This window comes from Ischnura elegans, chromosome 4 (genome assembly GCF_921293095.1).
Source record: "Ischnura elegans chromosome 4, ioIscEleg1.1, whole genome shotgun sequence".
In the NCBI taxonomy this organism is placed as follows: domain Eukaryota; kingdom Metazoa; phylum Arthropoda; class Insecta; order Odonata; family Coenagrionidae; genus Ischnura; species Ischnura elegans.
The window spans coordinates 91751742-91773439 of record NC_060249.1 but is presented as its reverse complement, the minus strand read 5'-3'; the positions used below and the strand labels follow the sequence as shown (position 1 = coordinate 91773439).

Here is a 21698-nt window from a genome sequence, read left to right as displayed (position 1 = left end):
ATAATTACAATTTTAATAAAAATATATCATTACATCATATCATCATATATATTGTAAATATATATCGTAAACTTGTTTCAAGAGAATAGGACAGGGCATGTTAATGTTACTCCTTCTGAATTTGTGACTGTCCATAATCCATGCAGACAAAATTCTGCCTCTTGGTAACCTCTCTATCCCTCTTACGTAGACTTGTACACATCATTTGAATCCTCCGTTACCATATGTTGTCAGCGAAGACCTATTATTTTTTCGGATAAATACGTTAATGACTGATTGGCATTTACTGTATGCACTTTAAGGTGAATTACATGGAAACAACCCTAGTTTTAACGATTATATCCTGTCATTAAATTGTGAATGTGGAATTAAAAGCGTCTGTATCAACATATGCATCCCTCTGACCCTCAACATAGTGGCTAACATATGTTCAGCCCTGTGTCGTGTGTGTGTGTGTGTGTGGGATAGGGACAGCACCCTTTTCCTTATATGACTTAAGCTGGACTTAGAATTGTTTTTCAAAAGTTGCCTATACATGTTATCACCTAAGTTTCAACCTTTTATTACCTTCGTAGAAAAAAATTAATTTTTAGCCTTTTCAATTTGGAAGCGGTTAAATGGGATACTTTGTACTACTCTTCTTTCATCTTTAAAGGTCGTAGTTCATGGCGAAACAACGAAAATATTATTGCCGTAGCGAATGATTCCTATATAAATATGTTTAAGTACCACAACCGTGTAAGCTAAGTTGCATAGATGAACTCAAAATTGTATTTCGGCCAAAATAATTTGAACCATAATTTCTTTTCCTTGTGTGTAGTGAATATTTAAATTATGTGGTTATTTTATTGCCTCGGATTTTGCTCTTAATCGAAAATTTCAATATGAAATTGATTCAGCGTTTTTTCCCCCACGTCACGTTTAATTAACAGCCAAGAGGTCTTTAGATGAGGTGTGATTATTGTTTGCTGTTAGCCAACGAATATAAATACCCTTTTTAATTCGAAATTCATCCACGATCGGAAATTGAGTTGAACAAGCGTCATTGCCCAGTGGGAGCAGGATTTTATGCAAGGAAAGGGTGTTAATTCACTTGCTTTTTTCAACAACATCGCCCGGACATTTATTTATTGACAGATAAAAAAATGAATATCATTGTGAAAAAAAGGAAAAAGAAAAGAAAAAAAACATATCACATGGAAATGATCTAGGAAATTTGTCGTAAGTGAAAATAGAAATTAATAAATCTTTATTCAGGGTGTTTAATTTATCATTATCCATCAATTTAGACTCATAAAATTGATTTTGTGACAGAAAATTTGACATCAGTATTAAGTTTTTATATCGAATTTTTTCGATTGATACTAACTATTTTTTGAATGAAAAAAATTGACTAAATATTCTCGTTTTAGAGATTAGTTGCCAATAAAATATGATGGTTTTCCATTCGAATCTTTACCTGAAAATACGTATTAATCAAGGGAACAACTTTATAAAGATATATCACTCGTACATTACTATAGCATCAAATTATAATTTTATTCAGAAGCAGTGGAAATTTTGCTGGCGTTGAAATGGTCATGAATTTATTTTCCGTATCTAAAGTACGAGCAATCATACAAGTGAATAGTCTTATTCGCCCGAAGCGTTCAGGTATATAATAAATAACAATATATACTGAGGTAATCGTTCAATTACAACATCTGCCTGTTACTTTCATTTTTCGAAGCTTAAAATGATTAGTATTTACAAATAAACATTCAGTTGTTGTATGTGATGAGTAAATAGGAAAAAAATCCATGTACTCACGTGAAGAATAATTTGACGAATTCCCCGAGGAGTCCAAAACTGGTAAGAGGATGTCCATGAACTTCGCAGATGGCTCGGAGGAGACAAGCTCGTCCGTCCATGCCGAAGTTGGAGAGAAACTCTTCAAGGACGCCGTACAGTATGGCTCTGCGCATGAAATGAAATTATTTCATTAGAAGCGTAAAACACCACTTTTTTCCGGTAGTATCCTCACAGATATTTACTGTAAGCTTGTTTAGAGAAAATTTTATGAAAATTGAATCATATAGTGAATTTAGTAGAGATTAGCTTAATTTTATATTATTGCACGTGCTTTGTATGTATTTGCATGCAATTTATGCCTTCGTCCAGCCCATCGTTTCTAAATATTTAGCATGCTAAACCAACGTTACAGAATAAAATAGAGCTAGAACACAGTCTAAAACTAGTCATTAAAACTAGTTACTGGAGTTCCCCGAGAAATGGAAGAAAAGTAAATAATATAATAATGCATTTTGACCGTCTCAACCTTGCTTTAAAGCGTTAGGGGAAAAGGAGCTGGTGTAAAATTCAGAACTACAATCATATCAATTTCGTTAAAAATTCTACAAAGCGTGCTAAAATAAAATGGGTCTCATTTCATTAAAATAAAGAAAATCGTCGTTGAATTGGAATGTTTTTACCATGAAATCTTGGGAGATTAAGGAGACTTCTTGAGTGGACTATTCCACTTATTCTGAGCTTCATAATGTGCCAAGAGACAAAAATGAGCGCCGGTCTCCAGTTGGCCCTCTTCCTTGGATCATATTCGCGGCTCTAATTCTCTCCTCTCCTAATTCCCGCACCATGATTAGCGAATCGTTGTCCAAGAGTTGTGAATCAAGGCTATAGAAGAGTCTTTTTAGACTTTAGCTCTATACGTTGGGGAAACGTGGACGATGAAAACGTGGAAGAGTAAAAGATTGGAGTGGAGTTCGAAATGTGTGTGTGGAGGAGAATGGACAAGGTTGAGAGGAAGAGGAGCGACAAATTGCTAGATATGGTGGGAGAGGAGAGTAAACTTCTATGTATACGAGGGGCGGAGAAGAAGGGGTTTGGATGGATGGATCGGGAAGGGGATGTTAAAAAAGCGCGGGAGCGCAAGGAAGAAAAATAGGATTGAAATGGATGGATGAATATAGTGATAGATGAATAATTTTTCGAGCAATCGATTTTTAAGGGAAATAAATAGCTCGAATTTTCGACAAAAGTCGAAATTTGAGCCAAAATATCGATTATTCGAAGAAATCTACCATTACTCTATGAAAAAATAGTTCCCACGAAAGCATATTTATTATTTATTCTAAAAACAACTAATATTCACATTTGAGCAGTAGAAAAATTCCCAAAAATGTACTCAGAGTAAACAATCGAATTATTTGCAGTGAGAATTTACAAATGCACCAACATTTAAGTTTTTGGGTCACCGCTAGGAACCATTGGGCTCCAAAAAACTTTTTTAATAAAGATTAATTGAGATACATTCCTGATGATTCAGGGCGTGCCTTTTTCTATCACTGGATGAATAGGTTTTTGGATGAATGAACTGGATGAATATGGGTTTGAAGAGAGGTAGGGAAGTAAAATTTGAAGGGGACAGGACGGTGTTATTCGTAAAGTGCTTGATTTAAACCTACTCGCGGTAGAATTTATTGATTACAGCAAAATATTTTTGAAAGGTAACCACTTCCCTTTAAGTATTCCCTTTAAGTATTAAGCTACGACTTAAAACAGTAAAATACCTGATATATTTTGATAGGTGGAGGAATTTAATTATTGAAATAGAAAGCGGGAAAGGGAAAGAAAAGAATAGGATTTAAAGATAGAATGGAAGGGAATAGGCCTTATGAGTGAAAATGATATACTTTACTTTTACTGATACGTGAAAATTCGCATATGCGATAAATGCGATATTGATGCGATACACGTGAATAAATGCCAAATAGGCGCGATGACGGACTTTTATGATATTTAGACCGCAAATTTGTCTTTTCGATGACAAAATTCGTAAATTTACGTGCCGAGCCCGCCCCTCGCTGCGCCACTCGACGTTGGGCCTTGCTGCTTCATACATGGTTACACGTATTTTCATCGGCAGCTATTAGAATGGTTGAGAGAGAACCCTGGTAGCTTCTGCGATGTTAAGGAAATGTTTCTTGCCATCTGACCAGAAAAAAACTGAGTTTTGTAATACTGCACTCCACGCAATCTGGACACCAGTTAGCATCGTGGATGCAGAGAGGTTTTTCAGCCAGTACAATCTAGTTGTTACTGACAGACGCTACCGGTTGAAGGAAGAAAGTTTTGAAACGTGTTCAATGTTGATGTTCAACTAGTGTAAATGATATTCAGGCTACTAATACCATTATTAATTACTTATTTTATGTCTTATTCGTTAATGAATTATTGTGATACCCCATAATTATTTAAACTATTCCGTATTATTTCAAATATGTTTGTTTAATCACACTTTGTAGTCAAATAAAAGTTCTACATTGTGAAAATAAAGAAAAAAAATGGGTGCTACAAAATGCTAAAAAACTGCAATTGAAAGTGTTATAAAATTATAATGAATTTACTGTTTTCATATATCTCTACTTATGAGGAATTTAAAAAGGTAGGAGAGGCAGGGGTGAATCACAAAATACTCCGGGAAAACCTACCTTAACCGGTAGAATACTTTAATATCAAAATCCCTCTTACCGTTCTCCGCCGTGGAACAGATTGGTGGGGGCTTTAGGGTCGTGGAAAGCGCCCTCGAAGCCCGGCTGCTGCCCCCTGTCATCCTCCCCTTCCGCGTCCCTCTTTCCTCGGATCTTGCCGATCAGGCTGCCCACGTATTCCGCCATTAGGCTGCCAGACATCCGACCCAGGCTCCTTGCGAAGAGGGGCGGCAGGGCACCGTATGGGTTGGCATTATCGGTCAACCCCAGTTTGTCAAACTCGACTGCGGGGGTGGGAAGAAGGAGACAAAATTGTGGATCAGAATTGGATGATAATAATAATATTTATTGCTATTGGACAATTGTCCATTAAGAACATACAATGGTTACAGCATACAAAAGAGCTCACAAAATAAACTTTTACAAAATATATAAAATATTTCTAAATGGAATACAGCACAACTAACACATCAGGACATAAAAATGAAATCACGAAGTTAATCAATCATAGCAAGAAAACTTAAGTATACATAGTATACACACATACTCATAGACTATTAGATTGGCTTCACGAGAGATCGTGGTTCATTGAGTAAATTAGGGATTATTGTATGTTTTCTTCTATCGGCCTTCATTCATTTAGTCGGCCAAACTGTTCCCCCTCCCACTCCTCTCACACCAATACCATATGCCCCCACCTCCTACCTTGACCTGGGTATAATTACTGAGAGAGTACTGGTTATATCAACTTGAAAATGATACAATGTGTTGAAATTTGGGTCGGTTGTTGAGTTTTGAATTAAAATTGTGGAAATTACCATTTGTTTTCTTTTATCATGGATAGAATTTCTTGATTTTCAGCTGTAGTAAGTTCGAAAGTAAGTTTATCACTACCTTAATTTTATATTAGCGAGATTAATATTTCGCTTTTTCATCTCGTATATAGTTGTTTACTTGAAGTGAGATCTAGTATTCCGAGGTCTGATTATGGCTTAATTTGCAACGACATACCTATGTATCACTATAACTTATCCGTTACCCTCTTAATGTCGAATTAAATTAGGATTGATATAATACCGTCATAAGTAATTATTGCAACTTCTTCAGTTTTCTATTTGTGCCACCGAATCAAAAGTAGCTTTAAATCTAACTAATAGTAACGGATTTTAGGTTGCGAATTATTTGCGCACGCAGTTTCAGCTTACCAAAATGAATTATGGAAAAGGAGGCACGGGTACGAAATTTAAGCGATAGTTCAAGGATTACTCTTTAGCAATTCAAAACGTGCCGTTCTCCGGAAAAATGGGATCAAGGAATACGGTTCGGAGAATCTTGACGGAGATGAGAGTTGTAGGAGTTTTCCCTGTGCTTTAATCCCCTCATTCGTCAAAAAAAAAGAAAAGAAAAACGCCCTTGCCATACGGAATCCTTTCCTCATCTCTTCCCTCGCCACTTTTAGGCCGAAAAGGGGATCAAATGCATCACCGCCGTTGTTTCGGCCAGTAGCGCCTCTTTTATTTTTCTTCATTTTTCCATTTGGGTCTTTTCAACCCTCTTTTCTCATGCTTGTTGCTCCCCTATCGTCTTTCCAGCGTACTACTTCAGCGGCGCGCACGGAAGGCGTTCATTACTGGATTTCCGCTGCTCGGGCGAATTTGTCGTCGTAGTCGAGTAAAAAAAGAGAGGAATGGAATTGCACGATTGCGAGAATGTTTTTGCGTATTTTTTTGCGAAATTGAGTAAGGTGGTGGATGGCTTGGGGTAAAAAAAGCTACGAGGATTCTTTCAGAACGAGTGAAGAATTTTGAAGCTGGGAAAAAAGACACGTACCTATCCACCAAATAGAGTAAATGACATTTTATTCATTTTTTTTAACAGCTCAGAGAAAATATTCCACATTCTGAAATCGTTGACGGTTTCATGCCTATTGGCGATGCGTTTTTCAAAGTAATTGAACCTGGAAGTATGTCAACTCAAAAGGATTGGTAATGGGTATGGGAAATAAAGCACTTGTTATTACAGTTTTTTTAACTTGAAATGGCCACAAGTTTTTTCGTTAGACCGTATCAGAAAAAAACTCCTAACTAAGCGTCCTCAGACGTTGCTCAGACGATTGAAAGCATTTATTTTTCCGCTTTAGGATTGCAAAGGCCTGTATGAATTTCTTTCGCCATAGTATTTACCCATACCTACTTTTGTCACCCTTGGGCTGCGATGAAAACTTCAAAATTGCAGCGAAATGCATCGTTAGTAGCATAGTTAGTAGTGACGTCTTCTCAAATTGGACCGCAGTGACGATTGTTTGCATGCCAGTAGGTAAGTTGAGTTGAAAAATCATCAATATAATATTTCCTAGCAATTTCACACGTAAATACGTCACAAATGTCAATCCAAACCAATGAAACATAGCAAATAAGTCACGACTTCGATTCAAAACACTATTGAAAACAAGAAGCAGACGTTTCCTGAACAAAGCCGAAATTTGTTTCACAAAATCGCTGTTCAGATTAAGGAAATTCTATAATGTCTCACAATCAATTCAGAGATTTATCTTACTTATCCCCTTTAATACTTTCAGGCACAACGCACAGCTAGCATAAGTCGTTGCGGAACTAAGTAAGGGGGCAATCGGCTCAAATACACATGGGCTTGAAAGATTAAGCATTATTAGATGCAAGGAACAAGGTCACTACCAGAAAAAATATCCCCGATTTAAATTTTTTTCTCTTTCACCTTCTTTTTTCGGTAGCAGCTGAATTTTGAAGTTAACCGTTTGACTTTTATTTCTAGCGCAGGAATGCAAGAATTATGGGCGATAGTTATAGGGGATTGCAGGAGGTTCACTCCCCAGAAGTGTGAAAAATTAAGAGACTAAGCTGTTACCGTAATCAGAATTAATCGTCTATTTGTTCGTAAAATCATCTTTCCTTCATTTTTCCAGTTTTAAATTTATTTTTAATGTAAAATATCAAGAAGTGTCTTTCTCTAAATTAGCATTTGCTAATATTCCTCATACGTTACCCCTCTCTCCAAATATATGAGTTATTCACCACTGGCAGGCTTAGGCGTGTTACAGTGAGTGCCGTGGCACGCTAGAGCTATCTCGTTCTTCTTGTTGCCGCTTATTGACTTTCGAGTACGCGTGAGTGCGAAGTCTCTTGAAAACGCTTCCAGTGTACGACCAGCCTTAGTTGCGTAACTAAATAGAGGGCCAATTGGTTCAAATACTTATGGGCTTGCAAGATTAGGCATTATCAGGTGCAATAAATAGGTTCGTCACCAAAAAAAACTATCCCCGATATTTGTTTTTCTCCTTCTACTCAGTGGGATAGCAGAACTTAGTTTGGGAGGGGGGAGTCCAAAACCAGTGGGGAGAATTAAAAAAAAAAACAGGGTACTTCCAAGTAGAGGGATTTTAACTAATTTTAGCAGTTTTCATAATCGAAAAAACTTCATTTTTCGAAGAAATATTATGCAAATTCATGATTTTTCAATATGTTGTTATATTTTCTGAAGCGAAGTAATTATTTTTTTATTTTTCGGAGGGGGGGGGGGTCAGAACCTCTTCCCTGGCTGCTTCTGATTTCTGTTTCTTCTGTCCGGCAGCTTTTGAAATTGGAAAACTCAATTGAAAAACTCAATTTCTATGGGTGGTATTTCTCTTTTTTGTAAAATACCATCCATCACTTCTTTCATACTTTCTAGACTTTTTTTATCTCACATTCAATGGAATAATTCGTGATGTACGAAAACTCGCACGTCAAAGTGTTATGAATTGTACTAAATTTACAAGTCATTGAAAAAGCACTAGAATTTAATGAATGTGTAAATTAGTTATCTTAAATCTAAATTTACTAGTTAGAGATGCTTCTATCTTTTATTCTATGCCCAGTTGCTGCATAATCATTTACATCAGAGGCATTAAATTTAAAGGCGAGGATGTTAATAAACACTTTCAGAACCCACTCGATAAAATGTTCTAAACACACCTATGCTGGCAAGAATAAATTTTCTCAAGGAGTACCTTTCCTTTTCTGACTACCAAATCGTGAAATCACCCGCTTCGTTTTTATATCTAACATATGGATGCATGAATGCATTTTGTGTCTGCTTAATTTATTTTTCTGGCTATCAAATCGTGAAATTGCCTCTTTGATTTTTATTTCCTTTGTAGGGACGAGGGCGAGGGAGGATAGGATTTCGCTCGTGAATGGTTTCACCCGGTCTTCAAGATCGCTGCTAGGAGCGTTGAGAGGTGGGATGTTGGAGGAACAGAGGATCGAAGCGCCTCTTTGCTCGAAGAAGGCGTTTTATCCAAGTGCTATACTCGGCTTAAAAGAGGCAAGTGCAAACTTTTCAGGGATTTTATCGGTCGCTTGAGTGCGGTAGGTACGAGAGAAGTAAAAAAATGTCTAGAACGTATTGAAGAAGTAATGGGCGATTTCTTTTATTTTTTCCTGCGTTCTTCAGCCTTGGGTTGGCTTAATTTTTTTTAGAGCGAGTTACCATGAAAAATCCAGCTTTTCCATTCATTTAAGAGCGAGGTACGGAGATTGAGGGGAAAATTAGGGCAAGGGCTGTTTCGTAGAATATAGTAAAACGATCGAAACGGTAAAATTATGTCTCCATTTTGAAGTGCAAAATCCCAAATACTTGTATGTCGTAGTTAAACACATATTCCGCTTAATGAAAAGACCATGTGGCTGAAAATGGATAAAACAAAGAAACTACTTACTATTAGATAAGGACTGTTTAGCCTTAAGGCATGTGATCTCGTAGCTTGCAAATATTTTTTTGAGTGGAAGTTTGATTTTTTTTCGAAATTATGGGAGAACATTTTCAATAGGGTAGTTTCCTTCATCAAAGAATACGAAAGGCATTGATTGCGATTCGTTACCCACCATTAGTGTATACATAATATACAAATTATTTGGTTTTTGAAATACCGGTATAGACGAATGGCAAGGGTCAAATTTTATCCTCATTTGAAAAAGGCCAGATTGGCGCCCATGCGATTCCACTCCACGTGACGTCACAGGGACCTAGTTTCTACACGAGAGGATAGGAGTTATACATCGTCTGAGGTTACCAATGCATGCATGAGGCACAGAGCTCAGGGAAACATGTCTTAATAATCACCTATTAAAACTGGCTAAGGTCGGAAAGTTTTCTTCGTTTGATAAGGTATTAATAAACCTTTTTTAAGCCAAGCGCTACCTTTCAGCAAGGTACTCAGCTACCCGCTGGCAGCCTGCGACGTATCAGCGCTAAGCCTCGCCTCAAGGTCACCTCACCGGGCGGGAGGGGGAACCAGAAATACGACGTACGGAGATATTTCCCGGCATTCATGCTTGAGCGCCGCGTTTTCGCGCGCTTGAAAATTTTCACTTTTCATTTTATCGCGAAAAATAGATATTGTCATTTAAAAATCTAAAAGCGTGAAATACGTACTCCAGGAGTAATAATCTTTCGATTTAGGCAATCAAAAAATAATAGGAAACCACCCTATTCCCGACAGTAATGTTTGTAAAAACAGTATGACATCCGTGACAATTAGTTGAGAACTGGTTCTTAGTGACATTTTTCCACACATTATGGACTGATTTGTTATGATATTTGATTCGTCTATGGGTCATAAAAATACCTTAACTTAGTATCTGACGTGTTGTAGGCCTAAATGCGGGACAAACAGGCCTCGTGATGTGGCGTACAAACCCACCGTGGGTTATTATCTCTCATAAACCTTCATCGCTATTGGCTAAAACACTCAAGAACTCATCAGCGGGTCACAAATTATTCTAAAATGAACTTGGACTCCGAATCATAAATATCTAGTAAAAGCTGGGTTATGTTACGTACTCAATAAACAATACTCGGTTCTTCAGCTAAAAACATTAGGGAAAATCGACCATTGTTTCGCAACCACATACCATCTTCAAGGTATTTTTATCATGGGTGATACTAACTAGGACTCTTAATTCTTTTTCCCGAAGCGTGTTTTGTACAGTGGGTATGCTGAACAACCATGTGCATGTGGAATAAGGAGGCCTGTCTCGTAAAGAAGCAGCTAGTTGGTAAATCGCTCAGCACATTAGCTTTGCTTTCAATGATGCGTCGAAGGCGTAACTTAATCATCTACCTCTCTCGAGCACGTGACCTTATGCGCTCAGGGGTTCACTTACTCTGCGAAAAGCGTCGCTGCAGTCTATCATGATTTCCCATTTCATTACTCAACTTTGGTCATGGTGCACTTGAATTTTTAACTACATTCTAAGGTAACATTGAATTTTTGCCTCAATATAAGACAGACTTCATTTGGGCGTTGACATGTCTTAAAAGTCTGAAAGCTAGCGCTTTTCCCCTTTTTTGACATACCTACCTACTTTCATAGTGGTTCAATACTAAAAATATAGAGATCGCATTATTGCTGCAAATGTTGGCCTCATAGCGTCCAGTGTATAAAGTAAGCATTTCTCAATTAATGAATCAAAAAAGGTACTTGATACTGACCTCTATGGTTCGAAACATGTCGTATGGACGAAACGAATCTGTGGAAAACAACGAAGCCTCCTTTTCATTTTCGTGTATTAATTTCCACATAGTTGAGCTTTATACAATTGAACTAATGAATCAAAAGCTACACTATTTTAACATGCTTGTGGGATGTTTTGAAATTTTACCTCTTTCCACGGCAGTACCAAAAAAAGCTCTAAAATTTCGTTTGTATTTTCAGTACCATATATTTACAGAATAAATTCTGTATCGTGTAGTGGTTTCATGCAAAAATAGAACCCAATTGTTGCTGTTACTTTTCGAGCTTAGTGCTACATGTCGAGGTTAGCGTGCCCACGTAAGTGCACGGGATAAATGATGAGATCCGCGAAGTGGCCCCCTCTAGCGTTATGTTTTACATGTGTGGAGCCAAAGTCGTGGATGGAAGGGTTGGCGAGGGAAGCTGGGAGGAAGAGGTCAAAAGGCGCGGTGCCCTGAATCAGCTCTTCCCGTCAACAAGCTTTCCCGGGGCGCGAATGCGCCAACACGGTCACATGTACACGCAAATGCGTGGGAGGGGAGAGGGATTTGTTATCGACTCGCAATCCGGGCACTTGGGACAACACAAAGTGATTGGCGAAGGGGCGGACTGCACTTAGGGAAACGCATCATTCCCGCAAGAGCAGTCGTATTTTGTCTACTTTTGTGTAGTGTTTTTCGTTGACAAATGTCGCAATCATCTTGAAATTTTCTGGGTATATGGAGTAAATCCTTATTAAAATTTGTCACGTAATCAAATATAAATATTTTAGATTTGAGAAAATAGGGAGGTGAAATTTTCAAAATGGAGAATGAGGCAAATTTTATCATGGATCTACTCTATACAGGGTGGATAAAAATTGTGTCCCGAAATTTTAATCCTAGATAGCTTGATGCCTGTAGGAATTAAAATTGATATTTAGGTCGAAAATGCATAAATTTTAAATTACAGAAACTTTTGAGCCGAGCGCTGCGAGTTTGCTCTTGTGCCGCATGCTGTCTTTGAATGCTTTGCCTGCCGAAGATCGCGACAGTGGCGGATACAGATGGGGGGCGCAGGGGGCGCGCGCCCCCCCCTTGCGGGTCCGCATGTATTGCCGAACATTGCAAAACCACAATTGTAACTTTTTTATGTCATAAGATGGCATTGTCTTTTACATGTTTATATTCACTTTAAATAAAATTTTTATATATCATAAGATGGCATTGTCTTTTACATGTTTATAATCACTTTAAATAAAATTGCGTGGGAGGGGAGAGGGATTCTTGTGACTTGATCATCTTTTATTACGATAAAATTAAAGACAATTCAAGATATGTTGCGCCCCCCCCCTTGAGTTTTTTCTGAATCCGCCACTGGATCGCGAAGTATCCAAGGCATCTGGCAACAGGGCAAACTCGCGGCCAATCAGAGTGCTTGGCTCCAAGGTTTTGTAAGTTAAAAAATGGTGCACTTCCGACCTAAACATAATGAGTAATTTTACCAAACGTTGCGAAAAAATAGCGATCAAACGGGATTGATGTGTCCTCGTAACGGGACTCACTCTCCAGCGATTTTTATCTCCGTCAGAAGGCAGTATGCAAACTCATGTTTAAAATATATTTCTCTGACGCAGCGGCGTACTGGGGACACTTTAATAAATAAGAAGTGAGGTGTCCATCAATTGCATATTGTCTCATGGAAAGGTAGATATTTTACCTCCTGAATCGGCATTAGTGATGAGCTATTGCTGAATTTTTCATTCTTTTGGGAAGGCCCGTTGAAAAAAGTAACGCGTGAAGATTTCGTTAGGATCAATTCAAAGACTATACGGACTTAATGATCCATTAAAAGGAAGAAATGCCAGATCAAATTTACTCGGTAGTCAACGAAAATTCATGTGTCGGAAGCAACAAAAGCAGGTCGGAAATAACAAAGAAATCATCACTGGCATTGATGGAAGTATTTATTCTGTCTGAGATATTAATAGAAAGTCGTAACGTCTTGTATAATTTGAATGATAATGCTAGTGGAATTTTTCATAGCTTAAAATACCTGCCGTTTAATGTGGAAATTGATTTTTCAACCTTTTTGTATGGCTTTGCTTTTTTTATTTAGATAAGGTTGTAAATTTTCCTTTTGAACACTCGAGATTAGTTTAAGAATATGCCGCAGAAAAACAAATGAAAATTTGAATGCCTGCGCAGTGAGATTCATGAATGAAATTGCATTACCATTTTTATATCCATTATACCTAGTTGATTTTTAGAGATTTAGTCATTCAGACTGACTGAATTGTGTGCTGAAACTTCGCCAGTAACTTGAATTTTTTCAATTCCGTGCATCATCAATTTCTGATTTTTCGTATTTATTGGCTTTTATTTTAAGGATGACGTATAATCCATGCAGTAACGGTTCAGTAATTACTGGTTCCTTATTCACGAGGTCTAACGTGCTAGACTTATTCCGTGAAATTTTATTGAAAACGAAGAATATATGTCATCACTCGCAGAAATATTTTATTTTCAGTGATAATAGAAAGAATAGTTTATTAAATAACATTATATTTTTAAAATAATTATTCATATAGTCGTTTTGATTTTCACTGGTATTTATAACACCAAAAATTATTGAATAAATATGCATTTTTGTCGTTTATTTTGCGTGAGTTATTTCAAGAAAATTTCTAAAACATATTAAATCAAAATATATTTGATAATTGATATAAATGAATCAGTACATGCAAATTGTGCACAATTTACGCCTCAGAATTCTTGAAATAAAAATGGTTGCATTAATAAAACTCATAGAATTTTTAGCGAAATATTAATACTGGACTTCAGGTTTTGTGCTAATCATTGCAGTTGCCGGGGGAAACTTTCAAGGAAAGCCATCTTTTGGGTGAAATTTCCGCAGGAAACTGGCCGTTTGTTTGGCATAATGAGGGCGCGGGTAAATATTCCAATATCCGCCGGTAAATGCTGGGCGCGATAAAAAGTTTTCCCATCAAAGGAACTTTAAACCCACGCAATTTTCATTGTTCCGAGGCCAAGGCTACCTGCTAAGGCTTCCATTCTCCGAGGAGGTCACCGGGGGTTTATCGTTGAGTACTTTGGAAAAGGCGTTTCTCATTTTTCCGTCATGCGAATTCATCAGAGTCGTGGTAAAGAGACTTAAAGGTATTTTTTTCTCCTTTTCTTCAAGAAAATTTCATTTTAACTCGAAAAATATCCGTTTATAATTACGTTCATGCATACGGTTTCTTCTGAATGGGGGAATAATTATTTTGGCTCAAGTTTTTGACACGTAAAAAAATGGGGAAACAATCGTTATGAGTTTACCAAAAAGAAAATCATCTTTACTCGGATTCATATCTCATTTGAATTATACTCATTGTTTTGAAGTTCATTGCCTAAGGTTTATGATGCATCGTCATCGTATAAAGTCTCAGAAAGGTATTGAGTATACAATGCCATGGAGCAGAAAAGTTTCTCGGGTTTTCCACCGGTTGATGTTGTCCATGTCTCCCGTCGTTTCGAGCAGCGTCTTGCTGATCATCCTCAGGGGATCTTCCGAATGAATCATTATCATGACTTATCTGCATCTGATACGCCGGGAAAACCTAAGATCATACAATGCCATGGCGTTTTGACGAGAAACGGATAAGGTATATTCCCACGAATAGCATACTTTCCTCACTCAATACATCATCCCAAAGTTTGGCTTGGATAGGTAAGGCTAGAGCTCACTCATTTGACTTAGCTTCAGTCCTGTGAATACCACACGCTCAACGTTCTAGTTGCAGGGTCCGTCTTGCGGGGCGAGAATTTTTGTTTGGCGAGTAATCAACGGCTTCACCCGGATTCGATCTCGGGACTCATACATCAGCATCGGAATACTCAAGCTATTAATCCCTACCACTTCTCTCATGCTTACTCCAATGCTGTATGATTTTTACCATCCCATATATTAAGTGTCGTTTATGTTCCTCTCTACAAAATGAGCTAATTTTCCAATAGCAAGTGATTATATACTTATTAAAAAAAGTGGAAAAAACACCCATTCGACCATAATTTATTTCGTTGGCCGATTTCTTTCTAACTATTTGGACGTCTTTTTTGCGAATGGAAATATTCCAAATGATCTAATTTCGTTCATCAGTACGAGGTAGTGGTCCTACCTGGAATGTCTATTTGCCCCGCAGGAACAATATCCCGTTACAAAGAGCATATTATTTTTAAATTAGCGATCCTTTATTAGAGATAGCTGAAGCGTTATTTGATTCTTATTTATTCTTTTATTCAATTTTGATTTAGTCATTCATTGACATATATTATTTGCTCCATGAAGTTTCAACTTTACTAATAGCATTGGACTTAAATGATGAGTGAAATTAAGCACCAATTTTATAATGGCATTAATTATTATTAGTGAGGATTGGATTATTCACTCCATCAGTCAGGTTTTTCAAAGGCATATTTTCGACGTTTACTTGTTTTTTATCGTAGTTCAAGTAACGATGCTTGTACATTTCCTTAAATTTCTTTATTTCCATCGTTTATTGTATCTATTTTACTGATTTAATATGGGATTGTATACCCTGGAGAGAAAGAGTGCTATTTAGGAGAAAAATTCTTTGATAGTTAGTATTTTTATTTCATCGTTGACAAAAGAATCGAATTGGAAATTAAATGAATGTCAATTATTTTCATAATACCAGTTTCCATCTAGCTGAGGACGCTGTCCAATCTCTAGCCTACTCTTGTGTAACCTTCCATGTGTTGACGTACATGTTGCCATCATTCGTGAATGTTGAAGTGTAGCTGGGTGCATGGTAGCGGATAATTCTTTTTTTTTAATCTGTCTCGTCTCAGTCCAATAATAAAATAATTAAGCTATTTCAAAAATATAATAAATTTTCCTGGTAAAAAGAATGAGGATATTGTAAGGAAATACTTACCAATGAACCGGTATTAATTTAAATTCTTAAAAACACATCTGGAATAGAATGGAATTATCATTGAACTCGAGAAACAGCAAATTGTTGTCCGTCATCTAGAATAATACAAAATTTCAAGGTCTCGATTTTTTCTTCTGCTTTTTTATATCATGAATAGTCAGATGACTAGAATCAACACCACTTTGGAGTGTTGGGATACCTTGAAAAACGACTGTGGGGAACGAAGTAGCGGGAAATTCGGTGATGACTTGCATCGCTGGAGATGACTGTGTGGATTGCGTCTTCACCCCATTTGATTGTCAACACCTTCGTGTGAGAATAATGATGCACTTAAATTCGCCGTGTCTGATAAAAAAAAGAAACACCGCGCGCTATAATTCACTCCTTAATTCTATTTTCCCAGAGGAATTCTCACTCAAGACTCTCTAAGAAACCGGGTGAAACTTAAATTATTTTTTTGCCATTTTGAAAGCAAGTTATGCGGCAGTGAAGAAGGAGGATGGATAGTTTAACAAGAGTAAAGATAATATAATTAATTTTCAGTAAGAAGAGGATCATTCAGGCCATTAATTAATTGATTAATTCATTTTCCCGATCACAGCGAACTCAATCGCTACATCATGGGAGTTGATTTGTATGCCTGCAAGCTCAGAGTAGATGTACTATTTAAGAGGTTCGCGGAGTCGTGTGAGAATGACTGTGATGAGATAGACGTATGACTTTTAATTGGATTCCCTCGCAATATTTGGAAAATGGAGGCCTATTTTTTAAAGCCATAGTCTTAGTTTTAATGGTCATCCATAATCCTCAAATAAGGGAAAATAATTCCAGAGGAAAGCTACCATTACTGGCGTATATTTCATTGAGACGCGAAGTGGCGAAATTTTTGGCAGAGCGGGAAAAAGAAATCGAACTTATAATATTTTAAAAATTCATAGTTTGACAAAATATATGAATATCTAGAATGATGATTGCTAAGAGTTGAAAGAAAATGAAATAAATTTTAATTTGCTATTCTATGATTCTCCCTTTTCGATGAAAGCCGTAATTAGCATTTTCAATAGCTTTTCGGCACAAAAAATCCCGTGGCTGAAAAGATGGCCTTCAAAAGCATCGATTGTTTCTCTTTAAAGCAAGATCCTTTTATAGCCTTTATAATAGTTGAACTAAAATTATACCAGTTTCTTTTTAAACGCACAATTTATTTCGGCAAAGTGATCGATTTTGCACCATTTAATTAAATATATTTTGTTTCTCCAATGAAGAGACTAATACATGATTTGACGACGTAAGATAAGTCAAAGCACACATTAATTTTATATTATTCACATTTCACATTAATTGATTAATGAAAGGTATATGATGGGAATGAATTTTAATTTGAATCCATTTACGAACGTGGGAAAACAATTTTCGACCGGTAGCACGGATTTTCCAGATGTTCTTCTCATTTACTCGGATAAACAGTTCTCATTGAATTAATAATTTTTTTCACTATAATAATAAGTAAGATTTTAAATGAAAATTTGACGGAATCGATTTTTGGAGCACTGTTTCTACGGAGGCTTGCTAGGCAAATTTAATTGTAAGACCTGGTCGGAAGGGCCGTGAGAAGGATGGGTTGGTTAGGAGATATTCAGTATCGATGAATGGGTGTCGTCGTTTGAACACTCACTATTGAAGGGGAGGCTGATGTAATTGGCATTAAATGAATATCAGTTATTTTCATAAAACTATGTTTCCTTCCAGCTGAAGTCGTTTAAACATCCTATGCATTGGCGTACCATCATCCGTAAATGATGAAGCGTAGCTGAGTGCTGCGGATTATAGTTTTTTCCTTAATCTGGCTTGTCTCAGGGCACTAATACAATAGTGTAATTCAAATTATTATAAATTTTCCTGGTGAAAAGGAACTGAGTATTGTATGGAAATACCTACCGATAAACTTTTTCAAAGGAACGTTTTCACTTTTAAATCCTCCGTTTATTGCATTGATATTAATATGGATTCTCGAGAACCCATTCTGGAATTATCGTTGAAAACGAAAGATACCAATTTTTTTCTGCCATCCGAAAAAAATACAAAATTTAAAGGCCTTGATTTTTTCATCTCCTTTTTTATTAAGAATACTCAGATCCCTAGGATCAACACCACTTTGGCATATTGGGAAATCAGATCATAACTAGTAATAATACCAGATGCCAGATCAAGTCATAAAACCAGAGGAATTCTACCATTGCTAGCATGTATTTCGTTGAGATCCGAATTCGCGAGTTTTTTAGCAAGGCGTTGAAAATGGGAGACAAAATGGAATTTGTAATAATTTAACACTTAAAAATCCAAAATGTTCGGACAAATTCATGATTGTCTAGAATGATATTGGTTTAGCGAGATGATTATTCACTTCATACTACTCCTTCAAAAAATTCTGGAGGCATTTAAACCCCGGACTCTTCCCACTACGTTACGGCCTAGGAGCAGAGTGTTTGACGAAAACTACTACGCGTCCGGTTAAGTTAGGATCGAACAATTCAAGAAAAAGAGTATTGATATATAAAGTAAGAAATGTATAAGTGAAAAATAGGTTACGTAAATACATAAATGAGGTTATAAGGGGACCATTAAATGATTAAAGATACTGTCTATAGACTAAAACTATGGATATGCATAAAACAGTGCATATTCTCATCATTGGTAACGGCATTGATAGTTTATTTAAGTTTTGCATCTTGCATCGACATTTTTTCTCTCCGTCGCAGAGTTTTTGACTCGACGAGATAATTTTTCTAAACACAGATTGGATGGTGGTTAGAATTCTTTTGGAATTATCGTGGGAAACGAAAAATAACAAATTTGCGATCTGGTTGGAAGGGACGTGAGAAGAAGAATGGGTTTGGGGGGGGGGGGAGGTGATGTTGGTAATGGGTGTCTGGTCGTTTTGTGCTACACTCACTGGTGAAGGGCAGGCTGATGGTCATGTTTGAGAGGAATCCCTCCGGGGGGTATCGGACGAAGGGCAGCGATAGCGAGGGTGAGATGATGAGCGTGGTGCCGGGAGGGAGCGCGAGGCGTCCGTCCCTCGTCAGCCACAGCAGCCTCTTCTGTCGGGAGTGCGGCTTCTGGCTCGCCCCCTCCTCCTTCTCTTCCTCCCCTCCCACTATCCTCCTATCTCCTTCTCCACCGTCCGTCGTAGTCCCCGTGACGACCACAGCGAAGAGCAGAAGCCACGCCACCGTCCGCCTTAGCTCCATCTTATTATTCGGTTGGTTATTTTGCCTGCGGAAATAAAGGCGAGTCATTAATAATCGTATAATGTAATGGAAGCTGAGAAAAAAATATTGGCCGTATAAAGTAGTAAAAAAAGGTGCTGGGTGGTGTGTATTTAGTGGGTGCTATAGCTGGAAGAAACGCCCATGACTGGTACACCGAGTTCAAAAAAGGAAATTTTGGCCTCAAAGACCACCTCGTTCTGGCCGTCCAGTTGGCGAATAAATTCCGTAAAAATATTAGCCGTGTAAAAGAGTGAAAAAAGCTATTAGATTGGCGACTAAATTCGCGCCGTTTTTCATACATAACATTCCGCGTGTCATTAAATGCCTTTGTCACAATTTTTTAAAGTAATTCTATAGAGAATGATTTCTTCTACCGGAATTTTTTTTTTTAAAGATAAATTTCTATTTCTTTTCAGTTCGTTAAAATGGAATGTCAAGTTGAAAAGAAGAGCATTTTTGATCCGACCTTCTTTTTGATTTTAATCAAGGTTTTAAGGCCGCGGAAGCTTCTCGCAACATTTGTGATGTGTACTTAGTGGGTGCTATTGCTGGAAGAAACACTCGTGATTGGTACGCCGAGTTCAAAAAAGGAAATTTTGGCCTAAAAGACCACCTCGTTCTGGCCGTCCAGTTTAGCTCGATGAAGATGGTGCCTAAATAAGGTGATTTATACCAACAAAGTATTGCATACCTTGTTGAACACCGAAAAAAGTTGTAAATAACAAGTGAGAAAACATTATTCATTAATTCATGGAAAATAAAACTTTAAAAAATTATAAATGGTGGGAACTTAGCTACCAACCCAATATTCTTATTTTTTTTAAATGATACCTACATTATGAACGCTGATCAGCTCTACCCTGGCATAAACCATTGAATTTATCTGAAACCCCACGGTTGTATCGCTTTAAGTTGTTATTGTATAGTTAGTGGAGCAATACTAAATCTATAGGATATCTCTCTTCAAATATTTGGATTTAAGGATAGAAATAGGATCAAGTGACATCTTTTAGGTACCTTGGAACTAAAATTTGCTGGAATGATAAAGGACATAAGTAGAATATGTCAAGGACAACCAGCCAATTTTCGGATTTAATTTCAGAATTTTTAACAGCTAATAAAATCCCAATTAAATTGAGGAACAGGTTTGCCAAATACTTTTGTGGAGTGCGGTTTATGTGAGGCTGAACCCTGGACCATCTTCCGTAGGAAGAGAAATGTTTAAAGAGTTTTTAAGAATGGAAATGTTGAATGGATTGTCAGACTCCGAGATGAAGTGTTTATCAAAATTTGTTGTTGGAGAGATATCTATTGAAAGAAATTACAAGAAAGAAAAACAGCGGCTTGGGATATATTTAGAGTGACTGGCTCGCAAATAAGTGTCAGAGAGGCAAAAATTAATGAAAAGGAAGGGAGGAGAAGACAAAGGAATAGAACGCTATGGCAAGAAGACGCTGAGACTAAGTGAAAATGCGTGTAAAGGATAGAGAAGATTGGAGAGCCACTTGATATCTGACTTAGGAAAGCTCCACCACACAGAAGAATGGAATAGGAGAGAAGTGCATGCCCATAGACAGAAAATGGGTGGAAGGGGTTCATTTTACCGAAGTTCCCTTCGGAGGTGGGGTTTGTTATTGAGGGGATTATTCCCTTAGGTTATTTGAGAGTGGGTTTATTTGAAGGGGTCCCGTCAACCCCTAATTTCAGTGATGAATAGCTGTTTCCCTGGTAGCCAACATCAGGGGTGGAATCCTTCAAGGCCTCAGCCATATAATTATTGATAGGGAGGTGATTGTCGACTTCATACGATTCCAATTATCCTCCGCTTGCTATGGCCTAAGAGCAAAGCGTGTTGACAGGAAACATTACACTAGGATTAAGCTTGTATCGAACAGTTCAAGAAAAAATATATATCATTAATATTTTACGTAAGAAAAAAATAACGGATGGCTGAGGTTTTATAAATGCATAAATGGGGTTAAAAGATAAAAAAATATGCTTACAAATATACTATGGATATGCATAAATGGTAAATATTCTCATTACTGTTAATATCAGTGATGATTAAAAAAAATTATATTTTACATCAAGATTTTTTTCTCTTTATGCGTCGCAGAGGTTTTAGCTCAACGCGATTATTTGTCCACACACAAATTTGACCGAAATCTGTGACACAATCGCGTGTTTACTTGAGTTGTAAAGAATAATTAACGCAATCCTTCAAATATGTTTCGTTAATAATAAAGACAGCACTCCAAAAATTAATATTTTCCCCTTTAAGTGTACGCCCGAAGAAGCCAATAATTAAGTAAGCGGGTTGCTTTTAAGCAACGTTATATAAAAAGGAAAATTATTTCATTTTTTCATGTAATTCCCGATGGACAGAATATACGGTTTCGTGTTTATTGTTTTTGGTTTTTAAAACCAACGGTTCTTGAGCATGATGGAAACTCTCCTTGATATCG

The 21698-nt window shown here is 37.1% G+C and overlaps 1 protein-coding gene across 2 annotated transcripts in view; it reads right to left on the bottom strand.

Moving 5' to 3' along the window:
• The window catches only part of LOC124156895, a 133650-nt gene that overhangs the window by 9448 nt on the left and 102504 nt on the right, over window positions 1-21698 (bottom strand). For both annotated transcript variants that reach the window (XM_046531383.1, XM_046531381.1), the window contains exons 2-4: window positions 18915-19237; window positions 4531-4774; window positions 1810-1956 (exon numbers count right to left, since the gene is read on the bottom strand). In XM_046531383.1, the coding sequence (XP_046387339.1) occupies window positions 1810-1956; window positions 4531-4774; window positions 18915-19212 (689 nt within the window). In that variant the 5' untranslated portion in view covers window positions 19213-19237. The remainder of the gene's footprint in view (window positions 1-1809; window positions 1957-4530; window positions 4775-18914; window positions 19238-21698) is intronic.